We start from the raw sequence: 22,090 nt of genomic DNA, 5'->3' as shown, positions 1-22,090 counted from the left end.
AAAAAAAAAAAAAAGGATCAAAAGTGAAATGAAACGTTTGAAACGACCGGAACGGAAACGAATTTCCAACTGGAGAAAATCTTTGAGATTTTGATTTTACATCCCGATCTGGGAAGGGAAAATGTTTCCATCTCTTGACCGTGCTCCTAGGATGAGAAAAGTTTCCCGTCCAGGTCTAGCTAACAGCACCGCGGCCAGCGGTCGCGATCCTTGCGGTTTCACTTAATAATCACCCAGCTCCTGGAATCATGGGCTTTCGGGGGAATCTCGGCTTTGATTCAAAGACCAAAAGGACATTGCTAGCCCTCCTGGTTGCACAGAAAAGGGGGAACCCGTGAGGTCAAAGGAGCAGAAAGAACACTTGAATCTCATGATTTCTCAGGCCAAAATCGTGGGATTTCTCAGCCAAATCTCGGGCTGGGCGGAAAGCTGATGGCACCGCGCTGGCAGAGCCGGGGTAGAAGTTTCATAAGCCCCGACGCACTTTCGGATCCCAAGTCCCATTTACAGGACCCAGGAAGAATCAGACTCTGAAGGGCCCGGTCGCTTTTGAAAATGGGGCTTTTGCTCTTAAGTGTTTTTGAAAATGTTACCAGAGAGCACACAGAAGTCTGAGTGCCAGGCCCTGCTCTGATCACCAGACCCCACTCCCCTCCCAGAGCCAGAGAAAGAACCCAGGAGTCCTGGCTCCTAGCCCCCAACCCTGCTCAAACCACTGGATCCCACTTCCCTCCCAGAGCCAGGGACAGAAACTAGGAGTCCTGGCTCCCAGACCCCTGCTCTGACCACTAAACCCCACTCCCCTCCCAGATCCGGGGATAGAACCCAGGAGTCCTGGCTCCCAGCCCAGTGCCCCATCCACTTGCGAATGCTGCCTCGATCCTCTCTCCCATTATGCCCCTTCTCCTCACGTACCTGCTCCGGCTGTGGAGTGGGGCTCCCAGGGCGCTGCTCCCCCTGCCCCCAGGGTGTCTCCTCCGTCCCCAGGTCCCTGCTCAGCCCCCTCTGGCTGAGCAGCTCCAGGATCTCCTCAGTGATGGACAGCGGCTCCTCGGCCAGGCAGAATGGGGGCGACTCGGCATCCTCGCCGGGGTCTGACTCCTCAGCCACGCTGGAGTCCAGGGTGCAGACGCTGCCCGAGGGCGCCAGGGGTAGTGGGGCGGGGAACAGCTCCCCCTCGCTGCCCGCGTGCTGCAAAGAGAACAGGCCCCAGGCTGCTAAGTCCCCCCAGATCCCTCCCTCCACGCAGGCCCCCCAGACCTGGGCACTGGGTGGGGAGAGGGAAGTGGGGTTATTCACCTGTTTTAACCCCCCCCCCCAACCCAAGCTGGGGATGGAACCCAGGAGTCCTGATTCCCAGCCTCCCCCCGGCTCTAACCACTAGACCCCACTCCTCTCCCAGAGCTGGGGATAGAACCCAGGAGTCCTGCTTCCCAACCTCCCCCTGCTCTAACCACTAGACTCCACTCCTCTCCCAGAGCTGGGGATAGCACCCAGGAGTCCTGATTCCCTGCCTCCTCCCACTCTAACCACCAGATCCCACTCCCCTCTCAGAGCCAAGGAGAGAACCCAGGAGTCCTGCCCCTCCCCCCAAGCTGGGAGCACAGCACACGCCTTCCAACTTCCTACCCCGGCACCGAGGCCCTTATTGGCAGCAATAAAACACCAACCGGGGAAGGGAAACCCCAGAACACGCCGGCTCCTTACCTTCAATTTGGGGGTGGCTGGGAGCCCCCGACAGCGACCTCAGCGCAGAAGGGAAAGAGACAAACCCAGAGTTAGACACCTGAGCAGCCGGCCCCAAACCCACCAGCACGGACCCATCTGGCAAAACAAGGGCCAGCCCCGCTGGTGCCTCCTAGGCTCAGGTCCTGTCCCGGGCTCTTAGGAACACAGGAATTTTCAGATCAGGTCAGACTTGGAGCCCATCTACCCCGGTATCGGGCCTGCATTAGAGGAAAGGGCAAGACTTCCCTCTAGTGGGCAGTGATGGGATAGCCAGCGCCTGTCTAACCTTCTGGGAAGGCTGAGGTCCAAAACTCAGCACTGTCTACATGTCGGCAACGGTACTGGTTGCGGGGAGCCCAGGGCTGGGATAGCAGTGAGGTGAGGGGCACCAGGAAAGCTGTGGGAGAGCCCAGGGCTGGGATCGGTGGGGGCTGCGGGTCAGGGCTGCAGGCCAGCAAGAGAGCAGGGTGGGGGATACTTACCGTTCTGCTCCTGTCCCATCTGGCTCAGCTCAGTGGCCGGCTCTGTGGACAGAGGAAGAAGAAGCGTTAGCTGAAGCCCCCCAGGGGCAGGGAGAGGGCGGGAACACTCAGGTTCCACCCTGCCAGGAAGAGTCGGAGCTGCTCGGGTCACCTGGGGAGCTCCCCTGTGTTGCCCATGCCAGCAGGTGGAATGACAGCCGGGGAAACTGAGGCACAAAGTGGAGACGACTTATACAAAGTCACACAGGAAGTCTTTGGCAGAGAACCCAGGAGTCCTGACCTTCTTGTTTCCTGCTCTAGCCACTGGACCCCACCTCCCTTCCAGAGCTGGGGAGAGAACCCAGGAGTCCTGGCTCCCAGCCCCCCTGCTCTAACTCACTAGATCCCGCTCCCCTCCCAGAGCTGGGAGTCAGGACTCCTGGGTTCTCTCCCCAGCTCTGGGAGGGAAGTGGGGTCTAGTGGCTAGAGCAGGGGGGCTGGGTTCTCTCCCCAGCTCGGTCACTTATTTGCTGCAAGACCATCCATGCCTCAGTTTCCCCGTCGGGGGGGGGGGCTCCGTCTTCATGGCCCAATCAATCCTTCCCCTGTAGGCGGAGTCCACTGACAGCCCCATTTGCACCAGTTGGGAGGTGCCACCCCCCACAAATCCCCACAGGAGCCGGGCTGTCTCCTCTCCTGCCCTCACGTACTGGCTCAGGGGCACTCACCGGACTGCCTGCGTCCACGGCGGTATTGAGGGGCGCCATCCAGCTGGGCGACGGGGCAGCTTTTGCGGGCTCTCTCCGGCGGCTCTGAAACGGGACAGGAGAGACCAGATCGGAGAGGAATCCTGCCCCACCCTTGCCTCTGGCTTCCCTGGGGCTGGGGAAAGGCAGATGAACCAGGGCAAGAGGGTCGGGATTCCCCGGCCAGCCCCTTAATTCAGCTGGGTCCTTGCACATGGGGACATTAGCACCAGGACCCGCTCCCTGGCACACGGTCCCACCCCCACCTGCTGGCGTCAAGATCCCCTTGGCGTCCCAGCTCAGCTCAACAGGGCCTGGCCCGCGGCTGGGAACACCCCCACCCCGCTGCACCCCGCTTTCCCCCCGGCCCCTTGGTACCTGACTGCCGCCTGCCGCGGCCGTAGCCCCAAGCATCCTCCATCCTTGGAGAGGGGGCCGGCGTCTTCAGGGGCTCCGGGCTGCAGCGGATCTCCGGGGAGCCTGGTACAGACGAGGGGTTGGAGCGTCTAACACCGCACCTGCCCCCTCCCCAAACGCTGTCCATGCATCAGACCCCGGCAAATCTGGCAGCTCCACGAGCCCTGTGCTCTGCTTATACCCTGCCCAGCCCCTCCTCCTTCCATCCCCTCCCTTTCCCACCCCCTCCAGTCCTGTCACTCAGCAACGGCCACAAGGCTATTGGCCTACAGCAGAGGTGGGGGGCTGGGAGCCAGGACTCCTGGGTTCTCTCCCCAGCTCTGGGAGGGGAGCAGGGTCTAGTGGTTAGAGCAGGGGAGGGCTGGGAGTCAGGACTCCTGGGTTCTCTCCCCAGCTCTGGGAGGGGAGCAGGGTCTAGTGGTTAGAGCAGGGGAGGGCTGGGAGTCAGGACTCCTGGGTTCTCTCCCCAGCTCTGGAAGGGGAGCAGGGTCTAGTGGTTAGAGCAGGGGAGGGCTGGGAGCCAGGACTCCTGGGTTCCCTCCCCAGCTCTGGAAGGGGAGCGGGGTCTAGTGGTTAGAGCAGGGGAGGGCTGGGAGCCAGGACTCCTGGGTTCTCTCCCCAGCTCTGGGAGAGGGGGGCTGGGTGCAGAGAGCCCCTCACTTACTTTGGAAGCTGTTCTCCAGCAGCACTTGCTTGGCCTGTAACAGCAAGGAAAAGGGGGTTACACACCTGGCTACAGGGCACAGCGCCCCCTGCAGGGGTAAGAGGGGAGCGCAGCCCGCTGCGGGAGGCAGCCAGAGCCAATGGCTCCCTTAGGAACAGGAGCGAGGTCTGAGAACAGACCCCGAGCAGCCAGTGGAGACCCCTTAGCTGCATCCTTCCCCTGCTCACCTTCTGAGGGATCGACGCTGGGTGGTTCTCGACGATCAGACGCTTCAGGTAATGGATCCACAGCCGCTTCTCCTCCTGGTTCCTGGCCTGCAGAGGGGACGGGGGAAGTAACACCCACCGCTGAGATGCAGCCGCTGCTGGGGCGGGGGCTGTTCATACAGAGATCCCTCCCCTGGTGCTGAGATACAGCGTCCTCTGGGGTGGGGCGACGGGGCTATTTATACAGGAATCCCTTGACCCGGAGAGAGGTACAGAGTCCTCTGGGGTGGAGCGCGGGGGCTGGTTATACAGGGACCCCTCGCCCAGCGCAGAGCTGGACAGGGAGCGAGGAAGGATCCTAGTGAAGGTGCAGAGGGGAAACCGATCCGGGTTTTGGCCAGGGGCAAGGGCCAGGGGATCTTCACTAGCCACAACTTGGCAGGATCTCGGCTGCGTCTCTCCGGCAAAAGGACAACGCACCCCAACACAACCCTGGGGCCGTGAGGAGAGCGCCCTCTTCTGAGCCCCCCCACACTCTCTGCAGGGGGTACCGGGGGGGGGAAGGGGGGGAGGCCTGCGTGATGAGGAAAGAGACCCTCCTCCCCAACACAGCGCCCCCTAGTGCCGCATTGGGGAATTGCCCTTGGAACTCGTTGCAAGGGCAGAGTCCTCCTCCCCCAGACCCCACTGATGAGTCCCTGCCCCCTAGCGCCGCAACATTCGGGGTGGAGGGGGGGCTGCACTCACCTGCACCACGTGCTGCTGCTTGGGGATGGTGAGGTCCGAGATCTTGAAGCTCAGGGGGTCCTTGAGGCTCTCCGACAGGGCCAGGTTACAGCACTGGGTGGGGGGAGCAGAGCGCAGCATGGTCCCTCCCTGCTCTGGCTGCCGGCCCCTCGTGGGGGCAGGGGACAGCACAGGGGCCCAGACACGACATGAGGGAGCTGCCGGGGGGGGAACTGCCCAGGGGCCGGGCACCCCTCGATGGGGGCCACGCGGGCACACTCTACAGGGGCTAGTACAGACCCCGCCCCGGCCACAGGGGGACAGCTGGGGAAAGCCAGCCAAGGTGAGGGGGGCCCCCTGCCATCCAGTGGATTTGGGATGCCCCTCCCCCAAAGGATAGGGAGCCCCCGCCCCCTAAGGGAAAGGGGTGACCTTTCCCCTGCTCACCCCCCAGAGAATAGAGACCCGTCACCCAGCCGCCAGAGAAGAGAGCGAGCCCTGGCCATGCCCCCTTGGGGATGGGGGTGCCCCTCCCCCTTCCCATCCCCCACTGGATGGGGACGACCCTCCCCCTGCTCACCCCCCAGAGAACAGGGAGCCCCCCTCCCTCACCCACCCCTCAGAGAAGAGAGCGAGCCCTGGCCATGCACCCCAGGGTATAGGGGTGCCCCTCCCCCTGCTCACCCCCCACTGGACGGGGACACCCCTCCCCCCTGCTCGCCCCCCCTGGGGCGGGGCCCCCCCTTACGAAGATGTGGCTCTTGTAGACGAAGGCCGGCCCGCGGCGCTTGGCGACCAGCAGCATCTTGCTGAAGAGGAAGAAGGCGCGTTCCCGCCGCACCCGCTGTACCCGGAACTGCCCCTCCAGCACCAGCTCCCCGAAGGCCTCCAGCTCCGGCCCCATCCAGTCCACCAGCAGCCCCTGCAGCTCCTGGGGGGGGACACGGCCACAGATCAGCCGCCGCGTGGGCCGGGGGGGGCGCTTGGCTGGATGGAGACCCACTGGGGGGAGGGGAGGGACCAGCTGGGGGCCTGCCAAGGGGGTGACCTGGGGGGGAAGGGTCCCTGGCATGGGAGGGCTCAGGTGGGGGGCAGTTGGGGGTCCAGCCAGGAAGGGACCAGAAGATGGGGGAGACCAGTCGGGGTCTGTCAAGAGGGTGACCCGGGGTGGGGGGAGGAAGCGGGGGGTTGTGGAAAGGGCTGGGGGTCCGGCCAGGAGGGACCCTTTGCGGGGGGGGGTTGACTGGGGTGGTAGGACGGTGCCCCCCCTGCCCCCCTCACCTGCAGCCGGGCGGCGTGTTCCTGCTTGCGCTTCATGTCGTTGATGTACCAGGCCACGGCCGTCATGGTGATGGTGGCTTCCTCCACCGCCTCGTAGCCCGCGCTGCTCCGCTCACAGTGCCGGGCCAGCTCCTGGGGGGCGGCAGGAGAACGGCCCCTCAAGTACCCACCGGCTCCCTCCACGGGCAGGGGCCATGGCAGCCTGGGGGTCCTGGCACAGACGCCAGGGAGAGGCCGAGCTGGGCCCTCAGGGCAACAAGGGCCATGCCCCTGGGGCGAGCTCCCAGCGACTCCAGGGCCTCTCCCAGCAGGGGGCGCTGTGGGGCAGAGCTCCCAGCCTCTCCCAGCAGGGGGCGCTATGGGGCAGAGCTCCCAGCCTCTCCCAGCAGGGGTGCTGGGGAGAGTGGGGCGGGAGCTCCCAGTCTCTCCCAGCAGGGGCACTGTGGGGAGTGGGGCGGGAGCTCCCAGTCTCTTCCAGCAGGGGGCGCTGTGGGGAGTGGGGCGGGAGCTCTGGCTGCGGGGGGAGCTCCTGGCTGGACAGTGCTGGGGTCTTTGCTCCGTGGATCCATCACAGTCACTTCAAGCGGGTGCCCGTTCCCAGAGCCCTTTGCAGGGAACCTGCGCACCCCACCTGCGCCTCTGCCCACCTGAATCTCCCGCAGCCCGGGGAAAGGGGCAGGGAGTGTCGGCCCGGCCCTAGAGCCGGGGGTAAGGAGGCTGGTCCCTTCGGCGGTGCCACCCACCTGCAGCAGGAGATGGTACTTGAGGATCCTCTGGACGGGTTTCAGCAGGTAGGTCTCCAGGGGCAGGGAGTGGCACAGCGTGGCCTGGCGCTCCCGGAAAAACCCCGCCAGCACCTGGTTCTCCATGCACTCCCGCAGCACTGACACTGAGCTGGGGGGAGATGGGCAAGCTAGCCGGGCACCGCGAGGGCACCAGACCGCTAGGTGGCGAGCGATGGGGGACAGTGCCCATCCGCCCCAGCACTGGGCAAGGGAAAGTGCCCGCTTGCCTGGCACCAGGCATTGGGGGGTGCCCGCCCCGGCACCGAGCGAGGGGGCATGCCTACCCACCCCAGTCCGGTTCCTAACATCCCTGCCCCCTTCCCCAAGCAGGGCTGGGGGGACACACTCAGATCCCAGTAGCCCAGGCATCCTCTCCCTCCTCCCCCTGCCCGGTGGGGGGGGGACCCATGCTGCTCTGATACCCCGTCCCTCCCCACTCCTGGGCTGGGGGCAGCTACTCACTTGGGGTAGTTCATGCAGTAGAGGGTGTAGATGTCAAATTCCTCACTCTGCAAGAGAAGACAGAGGGTGTCAGGGGAGGGGGCAGCGCCAGGGAGGGCAGGGATGGGACAGGGGCATGGAGTGAGCGGGGTCGGGAGGCGCCAACCGGGGAGAAAGCCAAGGTGCAGACAGGGAGGAGGGTTTCCCAGCCCCGCTCCCAAAGGGCACCCAACTCCCCTAGCACTCAGATGCAGCCACCTCTGGGGTGGGGCGCAAGGGTGTTCATACGCCAATCCTTCACCTAGCACTAAGATGCATCTGCCTCTGGGGTGGGATGCGGGGAGGCTGTTTATAAGGGATCCCTCACCTGGTGCTGAGATGCAGCCATCTCTGGGGGTGGGGTGTGTGATTTAGGCTGTTTATACATGGAGCCCGGCAGTGAGGTGCAGCCACCTCTGGGGTGGGGTGCCGGGGCTGTTTTTATAGGGATCCCTCGCTCGGCTCCGAGATGCGGCCGTCTCTGGGGTGTGGAGCTCTCAGCCTAGACTCGGTCCCCACCTGGCCATTCCCCTTTGCTTGGCTCCTTCAAACTTCGTTCCCACCCCAGCCCACCCCTTCAATCTCCCACTGAAGTTCCCAGACTGACCCCCTCTACTCTGGCTGCACCCCACAACCTCAGGTCACCCCTCCTCCAACCCTCATCCCCCAAAATCCCTTGATAACCTGTCCCCGCCAACCCCACCCCACAGCAGGCATCTCTCCCAAGATCCCCTCAGTGGAAATCAGTTTGCTCCTCCTTTCACTAGGCACTTCCTCATTTGATGTTCCCACCCCATTCCTTTCCTCCCTCCCTCCATCCTCCCCCACTCCATCCAGCCAGCATCCCTCTTTCCCCCTCCAACCCCCATCCATCCATCCATCCTTTATCCACCCACCCACCATCCTTCCACCCCTCTGTACCCCAGGCACTCTTCATTCTTTCCATTCCTCCTTATCCCTCTCATCCTTCCCCTCTTCGCCCTCCCCCACCAAAGGGTCCCCCTAACCAGATCGGGTACGGCTCACCCTGCAACGTTTAAGGGTGCTCTGCTCCAAACCCCCCCCTGGTTGGGACGGGCCCCTTTCTCCTTGCAAAAGGGGGGGAATTAGATGTCCCACCCCCACGTGACACGGTCCCACCCCTCCATTGGCTCCTGCACTCAAAGTTGAACAGAGCCGGAAGGAGCCTGTGCAGTACACACCTGGGTATGCTAGGGGGTGCAGGAGAGGTGGAAAGGGGTCACAGCCGGCTGCTGGAGGGGGGCAGGGAGGGGCAGGACAGGCGGGCCCTTACCCGTTGCACGAAGCACTCAGCGATGGCATGGGCGCTGCTGTTGCTCTCCAGCTCTTCCAGGAGCTCGCTGCACAAGGGGGAGAAACAGGGCAGGGGGTGAAGCCGCTGATGCAAAGGGGCACCCAGTGTAAAGGCTGTTTCTGAGGGGGGCGGGGGGGATCTGTGTTATCGGGAGACCCCTCTGCACGCACCCAGAAACTGCATGCCCAGACTCCAAATTTGCATGTAGTTTGCATAATTGCATTCCACTATACAGGCTGGATTCGAACCCATGACCTCAACGAACAAGGCACTGAGGCCCAGTCCCTGAGCTGTGCACTTTCCCTTCCTTTCAATGCAAGCAACAGGTGCAAGATTTCTGCTGCAAAGGCCCGGTCCCCACCCGCCACCAGAGCAAAAGGAGAATCCCCACTAGCCGCTAGCAGTATAGCGGCCATGACACACAGAAGGGCAGTGCTGATTAGAGCCAGTAGAGGGCAGCGGCACTCACATGCTTAGCGGCCAGGCCAACCCTTGCCAAATGCTTTAAGTAGGGGGTGGAGGGTGAATTTACACAGAAGGTGGGTTCTCTGGATTCACGTCTCCACAGGGCTGCGGGGCGGACGCGCCAGGGTCTCACTTCTCTAGGGCGCCCGCGCTGGGCCACTGGGATTAGGGAAAACTGGGAGGGGAGAACGCCTCCTAGTGAGCGACTGACGGCCCTTCCCGCCCCACCCCCCCTCACATGGACTCCCCGGCGATCAGCGCCCCGAGAACACCCTCCCCCACCCCACGCCCTCGCACGGCCCCGCCAGGAAATGAGCTCTGGGAACCGGCCGGGCTGCAGAGGAGAAACCCAGCCGCAAACCACATGGCGGAAGGCGTGGCATGGGTGGGGGGGGGGAGGGTTCCTCATTGATCCAACCTGCCCCCTCCAACCGTCCCCAGCCAAACATTGCCATGGGGAGAGAGGGGGGCTGAACCTATCCGCCACCTCCTCCTTCCACTTACTCGTTTCTGCATTCCTTCCTTCGTTTCAAACCCGACCCCTCCACACACGCACCCTAAACCTGGCTGCAACTGATACCCTGATGTTCCCAGAGACCTGATTCCCAGCTCCCACTCCCGCTCTAACTACTAGACCCCACTCCCCTCCCAAAGCTGGGAATAGAACCCAGGAGTCCTGACTCCCAGCCCCACTCCTAACCACTAAATGCCCGCACCCCGTATTGCCCCCTCCCCGTTTGCACTCTAATGCAAAGTCCCCCCCGCCACGACTAAGAAAATTCCCCAGGAAAGCAAGGACGCCTCTCCCCATTAAGAGGTGTCCTGGGTGGGGCCTGGGGTGGGGTGTGGGGGAATCCTCCCCCATGCTACTCAGCCCCCGCTCGGCATGCAGCTCCTTCCCCGACAGGGTTAAGCACCCCGGGCTCGGCTCGGCAGCCGGCCCACGCAGCTGAAATACTTAAACAGACGCAGATGGGAGTTCGGGCTCTTACAGGAAACAACCCCCCGCCCCCCCTTTCCCCTCCCCCACCCTGAGAATAGAGCTGGGGGGGCAGGGTGGCCCAGAGCCAGCCCTGGCTGCAAACCGAATGCGCCACGCAAACCAAGCTCCCGGCCCCGAGACGCTTCGTTCGCTGCCCCCGCTAGCAAACTGCTGGGGCGTCCCGCCCCCACCCAGCAAAGCGCCTGGATCCCCAGGGAAACAGCCCTGGGCTTTTTAGAGTGTGTGGGCGGGGGGGGGAGAGGGGGGAGGGGAGCTGAAAGGCAGGACTCCTGGGTTCTATTCCCAGCTCTGAAAGGAGAGTGGTGACTAATGGTTAGAGTGAGGGGGGCTGGAGCCAGGGCTGTTGGGTTCTGTTCCTGGCTCCGGGAGAGGGAGTGGGGCCAAGTTGTTAGATCTCACCACACGCAGGGTTGAAGGGGTTCCTCTTTAACCCCATTGTTACAGCAAAGGAGAAACTGAGGCACACCCGGCTGGATGGGTGAGGCCCCCGCATCTCCAAGGATGCTGAAAAGCTGGCCAGGGGGCAGAGCAGAGAAACAAGTATAGTTCAAAGAGGGAGAAAGGGTGGGGGGCAGCCCAGCCTCGCAGGTGGGGCACTGGAGTGAGAACTCACTGGACATTTTTCTAAAAGATCTGCTCTGGGAATTATCTGGGGGGCAGGTCTCTGGCCTGTGCCATCCAGAAGATCAGGCTCCATGATACTAATGGGCCCTTCCGGCCTTGGCATCTCTGACTCTATGAACAAGCCACACCCCCCTCTGGGACTCAGTTTCCTCTCCCTGCCCTTTGTCTGGGAACTCTTTGAGGGCAGGGACTGTCGCTTATTCTGTGTCTGTGAAGTACCTGGCAGGATGGGGCCCTCAGTGTTTCATTTCAACTTTATCGTCATTTGGGCTTGACTTTTAGATTGCATTAAAATATTAAATCTACCATACTCACCATTCGCTATAACATATACACATGAAAGATACTGTATGTACACACATCTCATTAAATAGATAGAAATATAATATTACACTTCATATTTTAACATCAACTAAAAGACAAAACATAATGAATTGAAACATTAATGTCAAAATTAAACATTTCTTGGCACTGTCAAAACGAAACGTTTCGACTTTTCCCTGTGAAAACGTCACTGAAAGTGACTGGTGCCACAAAACGTTTCAACCTTTCGATGGAAAAACTCTTCCATCGAAAATTCTTCTACCAGGTTCTGTCCCAACGTAGGTTGCGTCCGCCCAGGGCAGGAGGGCTCCCTACGTAAAGGATGTGGGAGATCTCGTGCCATCACCTTTTCCATGAGCGTTTGCACAGCAGCCGGGAGCGTTTGCGAAAATGTCTCTGATCCCGAAAGTTTCACCAATTAAAAGACCCGGGAAATTCCCCCATGCAAAAATAAAAAACTTTGTGAACTTTGAGAGAGTTGTTTGAGTCAAAGCAAACCATCAAAACTGTTCACTCCCTCATTTAGCTCAAGGTTCCTTCCCGCTCCTAGAAAATTTTGACTTTTGGGGCAAAATCTTGAATTTCGGCCAGAGACTAAAATATTTCAAGTCAGTAGTCCTAATTCAGGTACCTTATGATCTCATTCTCTATGGGCCAGGCTCTTTGGTTGGACTACATCTCCCTTGATGCACCACTTTCTCCTCTCTTAGTGAGGCCATGCTGCATCATGGGAGATCTAGATCCAGAGGTTGCAGGTTTAATCTCCACATGGGGGTCACTGTTACCAAAGTTGCAGGGAACTCAGAAATCAACTCAATACCCCCAGTAAGTCCCTCTCCCGATCATCTCCCACCATTCTCTCCCTGACCAGTGGGCGCTAGGAGACAGCAGACTCACCTGTTAAACTCATAGATGTCTTCGATGTTGCAGAACAAAGTGCTCACTTGCTCAGGTTTGAGGGGCAGGTGTCCACTGTCTATGATACAGCCAAGATAATCCTGCAAAGCAGGAATGGGTCAGAACCTTGCGTTCCCGGAACGCCTCTCCTCCCGCAAAGCACTTTGCGGACATCACCAGGCAACACTGCATCATCATTTCATCCACGGTGCCAATGGTGGCTGTGAGGTGGGGCATGGCAGCTGTTTATACAGGGATTACTCATCCCAGCACTGAGATGCATCCACCTCTGGGGTGGAGCCTGGCAGCAGATTATACAAGGACGCCTCACTCAGCACTGAGATGTGCCCACTTCTAGGGTGGGCCAGGGCAGTTGTTTATACAGGGGTCATTCCCCCAGCACCGAAGTGCAACCATCTCTGGGGCAGCTGTACAGGGACCACTCACCCCCGGATGAAATGCGACTGACCTGGGGTGGGGCATGGCAGTTGCTTAACAGCCACACAGCAACATTGCTCCGGGATTACACACCCAACACGGAAATGCAGAAACCTCTGAGGTGGAGCACAGCAGCTGTTTATACAGGAATCCCTCGCCCAACACCAAAATGCAGCCACCTCTGGCAATTGGGCTCGGTAGCTCTTTATAAAGTTGTCCCTCACCCAGCACTGAGATGCAGCCACCTCTGGGGTGGAGCATGGCAGCTGTTTATACAGAGATCTCTCACCAATGAGACACTGCACTGGCTCAGCCAAGGGGAGAGACCATGGTGCATCGTGGGAGATGGAGTCTGGCCTGGTTCGCCAGTCTCTCTCAAGGTGGACAAATGTTGCCAGCGGCTGGAATCAAGGGGTGCCATCATTCCCTTGACTGAAGGGGCAGAAAGAGCCGAGCTGAAATCTACATGCAGCACAGACCGGGGCTCCTTTCCCTCCAGAAGGCAACATGTTTAGGGGGTGGGACTGGAAGCCAGGACGCCTGGATTCCATCCCCAGCTCTAGGAAGGCGTGTGGTATAATGATCAGATGAGGAGTCAGGACTCCTGGGTTCTTTCCCAGCTCTGGGAGGAGCGGGTGGCTAAGGACTATGGGATGGGGAGGGGCCTGAGACTCAGGACTCCTGGGTTCTTTCCCAGCTCTGGGAGGAGCGGGTGGTGTAAGGACTACCGGAGGGGGAGGAGCCTGAGAGTCAGGACTCCTGGGTTTTTCCCCAACTCTAGGAGTAGGGTGCGGTGTAAAGATTAGAGGGGAGGGCGGAAAGGGGGCAAGACTCCTGGGATCTATCTTTAGCTCTAGGAGGGGGATGTGCGGTTTGATGATCAGAGCAGAGGCCAGGACTCCTGGGTCCCTTTCCCACCCGCTCTGCGCCTCGGTTTCCCCGAGTGAAATAACATTTCCTTCCACCCCCTGAGCATCACTGTGCTGAACGTCCCAGCACTCGCCCACCCACCAAATGCTGTTAATAAACCCGGAAAGAGCTCTGCTGAGACAATCTGTTAAATCATTCTCATTTCTGTGCCAGTGACCTTTCTCTAGCTTCCCCGCCGTAGCCAGAAAAACCCGCCTCTCCACGCGGAGACTCAGCGCTGGCCAGGACCCAGCATGGCTCCAGCTGATTCACAAAAGCCCTAGAATGCAGGGACCTGCCCCGAGCACAAGCCGCGCAACCGAGATTTCTGAATCCAGGAGTCCTGGCTCCCCCCGAGCCCTAACCACTAGATTCCCCTCCCAGAGCCGGCAATAGAACCCAGGAGTCCTGGCGCCCAGCCCCCCTTGTTCTAACCCCTGCTCTGGGAGGGGATTGGGGTCTAGTGGTTAGAGCAGGGGGGCTGGGAGTCAGGACTCCTGGGTTCTGATGGCGAATGGTTAAAACCAAGTCCTGGGAGGACATTGGTCCAGCACAGAGTCCAAGGGGCCCATGATCCGAGTCCAGCTCTGGGATGAGCCGTTTGCTGCCGGGGCTGGAGTTACTGGGGAGCCGGCTGCAGGCCTGGAGCCAGGCTCCCGGCAGAGGCTCCCCGCCCCCTCCCGCCAGAGCTCGCATTTCAGCCCTTCCTGCTGGAGGAATAACTGGGATTCTTTGGGCCTCTCTCGGGGCAGACGGGGCCTGTCTGACCCGCCAGGGCAGGTGCTGATCCACTGACACTCGCGAGGCAGCTGAGCAGCAAATTACACCCCGCACACACACACCCCCTCAAATTGTTATGATGCTCACAAAGGTCCCTCCGGGATCACCTCTGAGCTGAGACAGCGCTGCTGAGTGGCCAGGGGGTTGGGCTAGGCCTCAGGAGTCCTGGGTCCTACTCCTGGCTCCGCCCCAGATTTGCCATGTGACGCTGGGGAAGTCACAAGCCCTCTTTATGACTCAGTTTCCCCACCCTTTGTCTGATTAGACAAGAAGCCCTTTGGGGCAGAGCCTGTCTGGGCAGCACCCGGCGCCAAGAGGCCTCTATCTCGGGTGGGGTCTATAGCTGCTACTGGAAAATCAATGGCAATTCATATTGTTTCTTAATTATATGCATTAGCATAAAGAAACCCATAGCAAAATCAGGGCCCCATTAACTTGGGTGCTATACCTGCTCCCCACAACGTTCCCTGCTGGGAGATCCCAGGACTGGAGCAGCCAGGGGCTCCCCCCGCAGCCAGTGCCCCACCCCGCTCCCCACAGCGCCCCCTGCTGGACGAGTCTGGGGCTGGAGTAGCCGGCCGCTCCCTTTGCTCACCTCCACGATGCTCCTCAGGTCCCGGACGTAAGCCTGCTCCGTCTCCACAATCTCCAGCACCACCCGGTCCAGTTGGGACAGCTTGACCCGCCGTTCCCTGGCTCTGGCAGGCCCGGGGGACCAGGCACCACCACGCTTGGCCCCCCCCGGGGGCCGCTCGGCTTCGGCCGACCCCTCCAGCAGCGCCACGGGGGTGAGGTCGAGGCTGATGTCGCTGCCGTTCTGCTGGGCGTCGGGGGGGTAGCCGGCGGGGCAGCCCCCGCCCAAGGCCCCGCTGCTGCCGAAGGCGCTCTGGCTGTCGGGCAGGGAGGCGGAGGAGGCGGAGGAGCTGAGGCTGACGGGCCGCTCGCCGTCCGAGCACACCGTGTTGACCGAGGTGCAGCTGCCCGAGATGGTGGCGGCAGCCATACCGCCGGCGATCCCGCTCAGCGAGGACACGGAGGATGGTCTGGCGACCACTGGGGAGGGAAAGCGAGACGGACAGCTTAGCGGCGCCCACCCTGCTGGGAGATTCCCCATCCCGCAGTGCCCCCTGCTGGGAGAGTCTGGGACTGGAGTAGCCGGGAGTTCCCCTTACAGCCAAGGCTCCTGCCCCACTCCCCACGGCACCCCCTGCTGGGAGAAGCCAGGGCAGGAGTTCCTGGATTCGCCACCCTGCTCCTGGAGGGGAGTAGGGTCTACTAGTCAGAGCAGAGAGGTGAGTCTGGACTCCTGGGTTCCCCCCAACCCCGAGCTCTGTCCCTGGGTGACGTTGGGCAAGCCTCGCGCCCCCCACCCCATGCCTCAGTTTCTCCTTCTGTGTAAGAGGTACCATAACACCCACCTCCCTCACCACTGAGGGGCGCGCGCGTGAGGGTGGCTAAACTCATTTGTGCCTGCAGAGCTCCTCCGACGGGATACAACGGGGGAGCCAAAGGGCCACTGCATTGATGCCCAGGGCTGAGGCAGATTTCCCCATGCCCGCGAGCAGCGGCCACGGCTGGCGCATCAAGGGATCGATTCCTCCCCCCTCCACCTCTGTGGCTCTCCGGCCCAGCGTGGCTAGGAACGGCCATAGCTCTCTCTATTCAGCCTTTCTCAGGCTGAGTCTCCTGCACTAATAGGAGACAGGTGCACCCCACAAGCCGGGGGGGGGGGGGTGTCCTTTCCAGTCCTACTGTCCCGCCGACCCAGACCCCGATAAGCCGGCTACATTGGATGCCCCCAGCACCCTCCCCTGCATCTTGCAAACTCCCCCATGCCCGCGATGAGCCATCGCCCCGGAGCGGCAACCACTTTGAGTTCAACACGCCACCCCCCACTCCGCCTCGTCACCTCCAATCCCTGCTCCGTGGGGTTTTGCCCCCATCCGACGTGGCGACGCCAGGGGGACCCGTCCCCAGCTGCACTTCACGCTCCCCCCGCCAGCCCCGGCTCCAAGAGCTTCCTCGCCCGCCTTGCACCTTCAAGGCTGTGGTTTGTGTTGCATTGTGGGAGGAGAGGCTTTGCACACACTGAGCTCAGCCGCTCAGGAAAAGGTTTGCACAAAAATACACATTAGAGACGGGGCCCTGGATTCAGACAGCCCCGGGGCAGGTCCTGTGGCATGAGCCCATGTCTCTCATCTCTCTTTATGTGTTATATACACGGATCCCTGTCTGCATGCACACCCCCACACCCCCCCACCACTAAGCACACACCCCTGCATGCACCCACCCACCCACACCTCCGTGCTTGCACACACCTCAATGCACACAACTCTCTATGCACACACCCCCCCTCCTGTGTGCACACATGCACACCCCTTGCACATGCACACGCCCCCTCTGGGCATGCACACCCCACTGTACCCACACAGCCCTCTAGGCACCCCCGATGTGCACACCCAGACACACACACCATGCGTTTGTGCACAGATGAACTTTTCCCCTGCACTCACCCACCACTCATGCACGCCCCTGGTGCATGCCCACGCCACCACGCACATATTACACAAGCCCACCACCGGTTAAGCACACGGATGCACAAATGCCTCTATGCACACATCTCCCTATACGTGTACACGGCCGCCCCAGCCACACGCACACGTGCACTCACCCCACGCGCACGCAATTCAAGGCCACTCCGTGCACGCACCCCCCACCCCTCCATGCACGCACACACGCGTCCCAACCCAGCACTGTGCACATGCGCCGGTGAACAAACACCTCTCGGCATGCACGGCCCCCCCTCTCCATGCACAGAGAACTATGGAGAATTACGCACACACACCCAGAGTGGATTTGAACAGCCGTGGGGAGTGGCACACAGACAGCAGTATAACAATACCTCCGCAGCGCTCATCATCGGCTGATCTCAGAGCGCTCCGTTCTACCGATGGAGAAACTGAGGCACAGAAAGGGGAAGGGACTTCCTCAAAGGCCCCCAGCAACAGAGCCGGGAATGGAGCCCGGGTCTCCTGAACACCAGTCCAGCGCACTATCCACAAGGCAACACTGCCTGCCATCTATGGTGGCACAAATATGCAGACCCTTCACCCTCCCTCATTGCTCATGCTCCAGGAGGGGTCAGTAGGAACACAACTCTGGCAGCAGGAGGCCTGGGGTCGGGGTCTGCTGGCCCCATGGACTCCAATGGAGCGACGCCCGTTGACACCAGCCAGGGAACTGGCCCCTCCTGACAGTTTACATCTCTCTGGCCTTTTCCGTTGCAGCCAGCGAGCAGGTGATTCAAAACGAGCAGCAGCCACAGAGAGGAACCGACTGCAAGCGACACTTCGGCGGAAGGAAGTGGAACCTGCACAGATCGCAGGAAACGGGCGGGACACCGGGGGGCGCCGGCACTGCCTGGCCATCTCCGTGCGCCCTGGCATCGGGCCTCAGTTTCCCCTTTAAAAGCCCCCACCCTGATTCTTTCCAATGGGGGGGGGAGGGTCCAGCTTCAATGCAGACAGGTTGGATGGGGTTCTCCGCTTGTCTCTTGTCAGTTTCAACGGCAGGGGAAGGGTTAAATTCAATCCCTTAAAGGGCCCATCCACCCCCCCACCCACCAGGCTCCTCTTGCCAAGACTGCCAGGAATGCGGAAGCCCTTGTAGGACCTGTTTGCTTTTGTCTCCCCATTGGGGGCCTCCTCGATCCAACCGGCTGCATGAAGCCTGGACGTTTATTATTCTAACCCCGGCCCACCACTCACTGGAAGGGAGGCGGGTGGGACTGGCCGATGCCCGGCCCGGCATGGAGTCCATGACTCCAGCTTTGACCCTCCTGCCCCATCACTGCATCCCCAGTCGCCTCCTCCTCTGGCTGCCCCATTCGGGCCGGGATCCGCATCTTTGGGCCTGAGAGTCAGGCCCGCCCCAGTCGCTGAGCTCTGGGCTGGGGTGTGGGGAGGTCGCTTTGATTCCCTTTGCTCTATGTGTTCTGGGTCCTGCCTGACCTCCAGTGTCAGGCAGAGCAGCCCCTGGGCTGCTCTAACTCACCCCCCATCCACCCGGAGCCCCTCTCTTCCTCATCTGAGCTAGGATTGGCCCCTTCCCTCTGCTGGGGTGGGTTACTCAGCTCTGAAAAGTGGGCTGCAGCCTGGGTGCAACGGAAAACCCCATCCGCTGCTGCCGTTATTATTCAGTTCTGTTTACGTAGGGCCACCCCTGAGCATGGGGATCTGCAGGCGCAGCTGGGAGATGCTCATCCTCCGAGTGGACAAAACACAGGGCAGGTTTCAAGAAGGGCTTTGAAGAAGGCAGGGGGTGGTAGTGGGTTAGGGATGGGGAGATCGTTCAGGGGCTGCAGGGAAGAGGGAATGAAAAAGAGCGTGGGAAGAAGAGAGACAAAGAGCCCGTGAAGCAACTCACAATCACTGTGCCCCCATCTGACAGATGGGGAAACTGAGGCAAGTGGTGGGGGCGGGCGCGGGGATTTGCCCAAGGTCAGCCAGCAAATCGGTGGCAAAGCTGGGAATAAAACCCAGGAGTCCTGGCTCCCAGGCCCCCCCACTCTAACCCATTAAACCCTCCTCCCCTCCCACAGCTGGGAAAAGAACCCAGCAGTCCAAACTCCCAATCCGCCCACTCTAGCTACTAGACCTCACTCCCCTCCCACACCGGAGAATAGGACCCAGGAGTCCTGCCTCCCCTTCTCCGCTCCGTGCAGTAACCCATCCCCTCTGCGGGCGGGGCAGACCGTCTCATCAGCCCGGGAGCTCTGCGTCCAGCCCCCACAGGCGAGGCTGCCCCTTGGGGGGGGGGGGGTTACATCACGTGTGGGCCCCAGGCACCAACCTTGATTGCCTGCTTTCTTGTTGCTGCCCCGACGAGCTCCCTCAGGCATGGTGCTGTGGTCTCCGACGGACGTCCTACACAGAGAGGGAGACAATACCGAGTCACACATCATCCTGGGCCACGTCCCCTGCAGACTGTTCTCCGGAGAAGGGCAGACATAGGATCTGTCTTTAAAAAGGGGACCAAATAGGACCAGGGGATTACAGACCAGCCAGCCTAACTCTGAAACCTGGGAAGATACCAGAACCAATTATTAAACAATTAATTTGCAAACACCTAGAGGATAACGGGGTGATAAGCAATAGCCAGCCTGGCTTTGTCAAGAGCAAATCATCCCAAACCCACCTAATTCCTTTCTTCGGCAGGGTCGTTGGCCGAGTGGGAAGCTGTAGACATGAAATCGCTTGATTTGACTAAGGCTTTTGACACAGTCCCGCATGACAGTCTCACAGGCAAATGAGGGAACCGTGGGTCTTCTCGATCAAATCGCTGTCCGGTGGGCGCACAACTGGTGGAAAGACCGAACTCAAAAAGGAGTAATCAACAGGTCACTGTCAAAGTGGGAGGGCGTAGTGGGTGCCACAGGGGTCAGTCCTGGGCCCGGCACTGGTCAATATTTTCCTCAGTGACTCGGATAATGGAGCGGAGAGTCCTGGTTATACAAGCTGCAGATGACACCAAGCTGGGAGGGGTGCTGCACACTTTGCAGGGCAGGATTAGAATTGAAAATGACCAGGACAAATCGGAGACTCGGTCTGAAATCTACAGGATGAACTTCAATAAAGACAAGTGCAAAGAACGTCACGTTGGAAGGAAAAATCAGATGGAAAATGGGGAATAACCGGCTAGGGGGTCGTGCTGCCGGAAAGGATCTGGGCGTTGGAGTGGATCACAAACTGAATATGAGTCAACAAGGAGAAGCAGTTGCAAAAAAAGCTAGCATCATTCTGGGTGTGTTAACAGGAGCGTCGTACGCAAGACACGGGAGGTCACTGTCCTGCGCGACTCAGCACCGGTGAGGCTACGGTGTCCAGTTCTGGGCACCGCGCTTTAGGAGAGACGTGGGCAAATTGGAGAGAGGCCAGAGGAGAGCCACAAAAAGGATCCAAGGTTTAGCAAACCTGCCCTAGGAGGAGAGGTTAAAAAACGTGGGCAGGTTTAGTCTGTGGGAAAGAAGGCTGAGGGGGGACCTGAGAACAATTAATATGTTAATTGGTGTTGTAAAGAGGACAGGGATCAGCTGTTCTCCACGTCCACTGGAGGCAGAACAAGACGCAATGGGCTTAATCCACAGCGAGGGAGATTGAGGTGAGATATCAGGACAAACTTTCCAGCTCTCCGGGGAGTGAAGCTCTCGAACAGGCTCCCCAGAGAGGTCGTGGGATCCCCGTCACTGGAGGTTTTTAGGAACAGGCTGGACAAACCCCTGTTGGGACTGGTCTAGGTTTACATGGCCCTACCCCGGCGCAGGGGGCTGGACCTGATGACCTCCCGAAGTCCCTTCCAGTTGGACATTTCTCTGATACCGATTGGCTTGGACCCTGCTTAGCTTGCAAAACAAGTGCAGGGCCCCTCCCAGGCCTGGCAATAGGACCCAGGAGTCCTGATTCCCAGCCCTGTCTGCTCAAAACACTAGACCCCACTCCCCGCCCAGAGCTGGGAACAAACCAGGAGTCTCACAACCGCTTTGCTCAAACCCACAGTCCACACTTGAGTAGAAACATTCAGGTTTGGATTGGATTTGATGATCTTCCTCGGGGGGAGGGGCCTGGGTCATTTACCAAATTTCAGTTGGATACCAGATTATTCTTCCCTCTCGCGCCTAACAGAAGCTCTCTGTAGGATGGTGGTTAAACATCCTCCATGCCTAACCCCAGAAACGGCTGCATTTCAGCATCAGGTGAGCAAGCCCTGTACGAACAGCTGCCATGCCTCACCCCAGAGCGGGCTGCATCTCGGCACTGCACGGGGAAGGCCTGCATGAACAGCTGCCCACCCCAGAGCGGGCTGCATCTCGGCACTGCCCGGGGAAGGCCTGCATGAACAGCTGCCCACCCCAGAGCGGGCTGCATCTCGGCACTGCACGGGGAAGGCCTGCATGAACAGCTGCCCACCCCAGAGGGGGCTGCATCTCGGCACTGCATGGAGAAAAACAACCCCGTGGGCACAACGGAAGCACGAGCTACTCAGTGCAAAATGCAGCGAGGCGCAGACCACTTTACGGACCCAGGGCAAGTGTCCCCCAGGCTCTGCCAACAGGACCAAGCCTCGTCTGACGCAAGCGGGGGAAGAACCCAAGGTGAATCCACGGCCTCACGGACACGGAGGCACCTTTCTGCTGCAGACTGGGACGTGCACTTGCCTGCGGGGGGCTGATCCTCGTGTCGCCCTTTCCCTGCACCGGTGCAAACGCAGCCTGGCTGAGCTGGGCGGCCTTTGGCTCTGCTGCAGATGTTGCTCCAGGGGCAGAGAGACAGGGAATCGGGCCCCTCTACGTGAGGCATAGCTGGGTCCCTCATGCCCGGTGCTCAGCCACTAACTGCCACTGCAACCAGGAAAGCTAGTTTAGCTGAGGAAGCAGTCTAGGCTGAGAACAAGGAGGGCATTAGCACTTCCCTTTGCCGCCCCGTGGAAGCATCATTAACCGCTGGTGCAAACTGTGCCGTGATGGTGCAACTCACACCATGCAAACTGCATTGCGTGGTCCTGGTGCAATTCCCCCCTCGTGCAAACTGCATTGCACAGCATTGCTGCAAGTCCCCCTCGTGCAAATTGCACTATGCTGGTGCTGCTGGGGCAACCCTTCTTGTACAAAATGCACTGCAGCCTGTTGGTGCAACCCCCTCTCGTGCAAACAGCGTGGTGTTGGTGCAACCCACACCGTGCAAATTCTGCTGCAACGTGCTGGGGCAATCCCTCCTCGTGCAAACTGTGCCGTGTGGGGTGGACGCCAACTCCCCCTCGTGCAAACTGGTGTGAACAGCGGCTTG

The 22,090-nt window shown here is 60.3% G+C and overlaps 1 protein-coding gene across 4 annotated transcripts in view; it reads right to left on the bottom strand.

The window, feature by feature from the left end:
* Window positions 1-22,090, bottom strand: part of PLEKHG2 (pleckstrin homology and RhoGEF domain containing G2) — a 44,762-nt gene that overhangs the window by 11,890 nt on the left and 10,782 nt on the right. The window contains exons 1-17 of one of the 4 annotated variants that reach the window (XM_048833188.2): window positions 19,446-20,494; window positions 19,101-19,174; window positions 14,845-15,302; window positions 12,123-12,223; window positions 8,789-8,855; window positions 7,477-7,523; window positions 6,973-7,123; window positions 6,230-6,361; window positions 5,697-5,879; window positions 4,970-5,062; window positions 4,244-4,330; window positions 4,017-4,050; window positions 3,314-3,415; window positions 2,918-3,001; window positions 2,211-2,252; window positions 1,708-1,745; window positions 916-1,191 (exon numbers count right to left, since the gene is read on the bottom strand). In XM_048833188.2, coding sequence (XP_048689145.2) covers window positions 916-1,191; window positions 1,708-1,745; window positions 2,211-2,252; window positions 2,918-3,001; window positions 3,314-3,415; window positions 4,017-4,050; window positions 4,244-4,330; window positions 4,970-5,062; window positions 5,697-5,879; window positions 6,230-6,361; window positions 6,973-7,123; window positions 7,477-7,523; window positions 8,789-8,855; window positions 12,123-12,223; window positions 14,845-15,302; window positions 19,101-19,149 — 1,944 coding nt within the window. In that variant the 5' untranslated portion in view covers window positions 19,150-19,174; window positions 19,446-20,494. Of the gene's footprint in view, window positions 1-915; window positions 1,192-1,707; window positions 1,746-2,210; window positions 2,253-2,917; window positions 3,002-3,313; window positions 3,416-4,016; window positions 4,051-4,243; window positions 4,331-4,969; window positions 5,063-5,696; window positions 5,880-6,229; window positions 6,362-6,972; window positions 7,124-7,476; window positions 7,524-8,788; window positions 8,856-12,122; window positions 12,224-14,844; window positions 15,303-17,151; window positions 17,595-19,100; window positions 19,175-19,445; window positions 20,495-22,090 lie in introns of those variants that run through there. The other 3 variants (XM_075122382.1, XM_075122381.1, XM_075122383.1) reach the window with 3 other exon arrangements.

Source organism: Caretta caretta, chromosome 23 (genome assembly GCF_965140235.1).
Source record: "Caretta caretta isolate rCarCar2 chromosome 23, rCarCar1.hap1, whole genome shotgun sequence".
NCBI classification, from domain to species: Eukaryota; Metazoa; Chordata; order Testudines; family Cheloniidae; genus Caretta; species Caretta caretta.
This window is presented reverse-complemented; position numbering and strand designations above follow the sequence as displayed.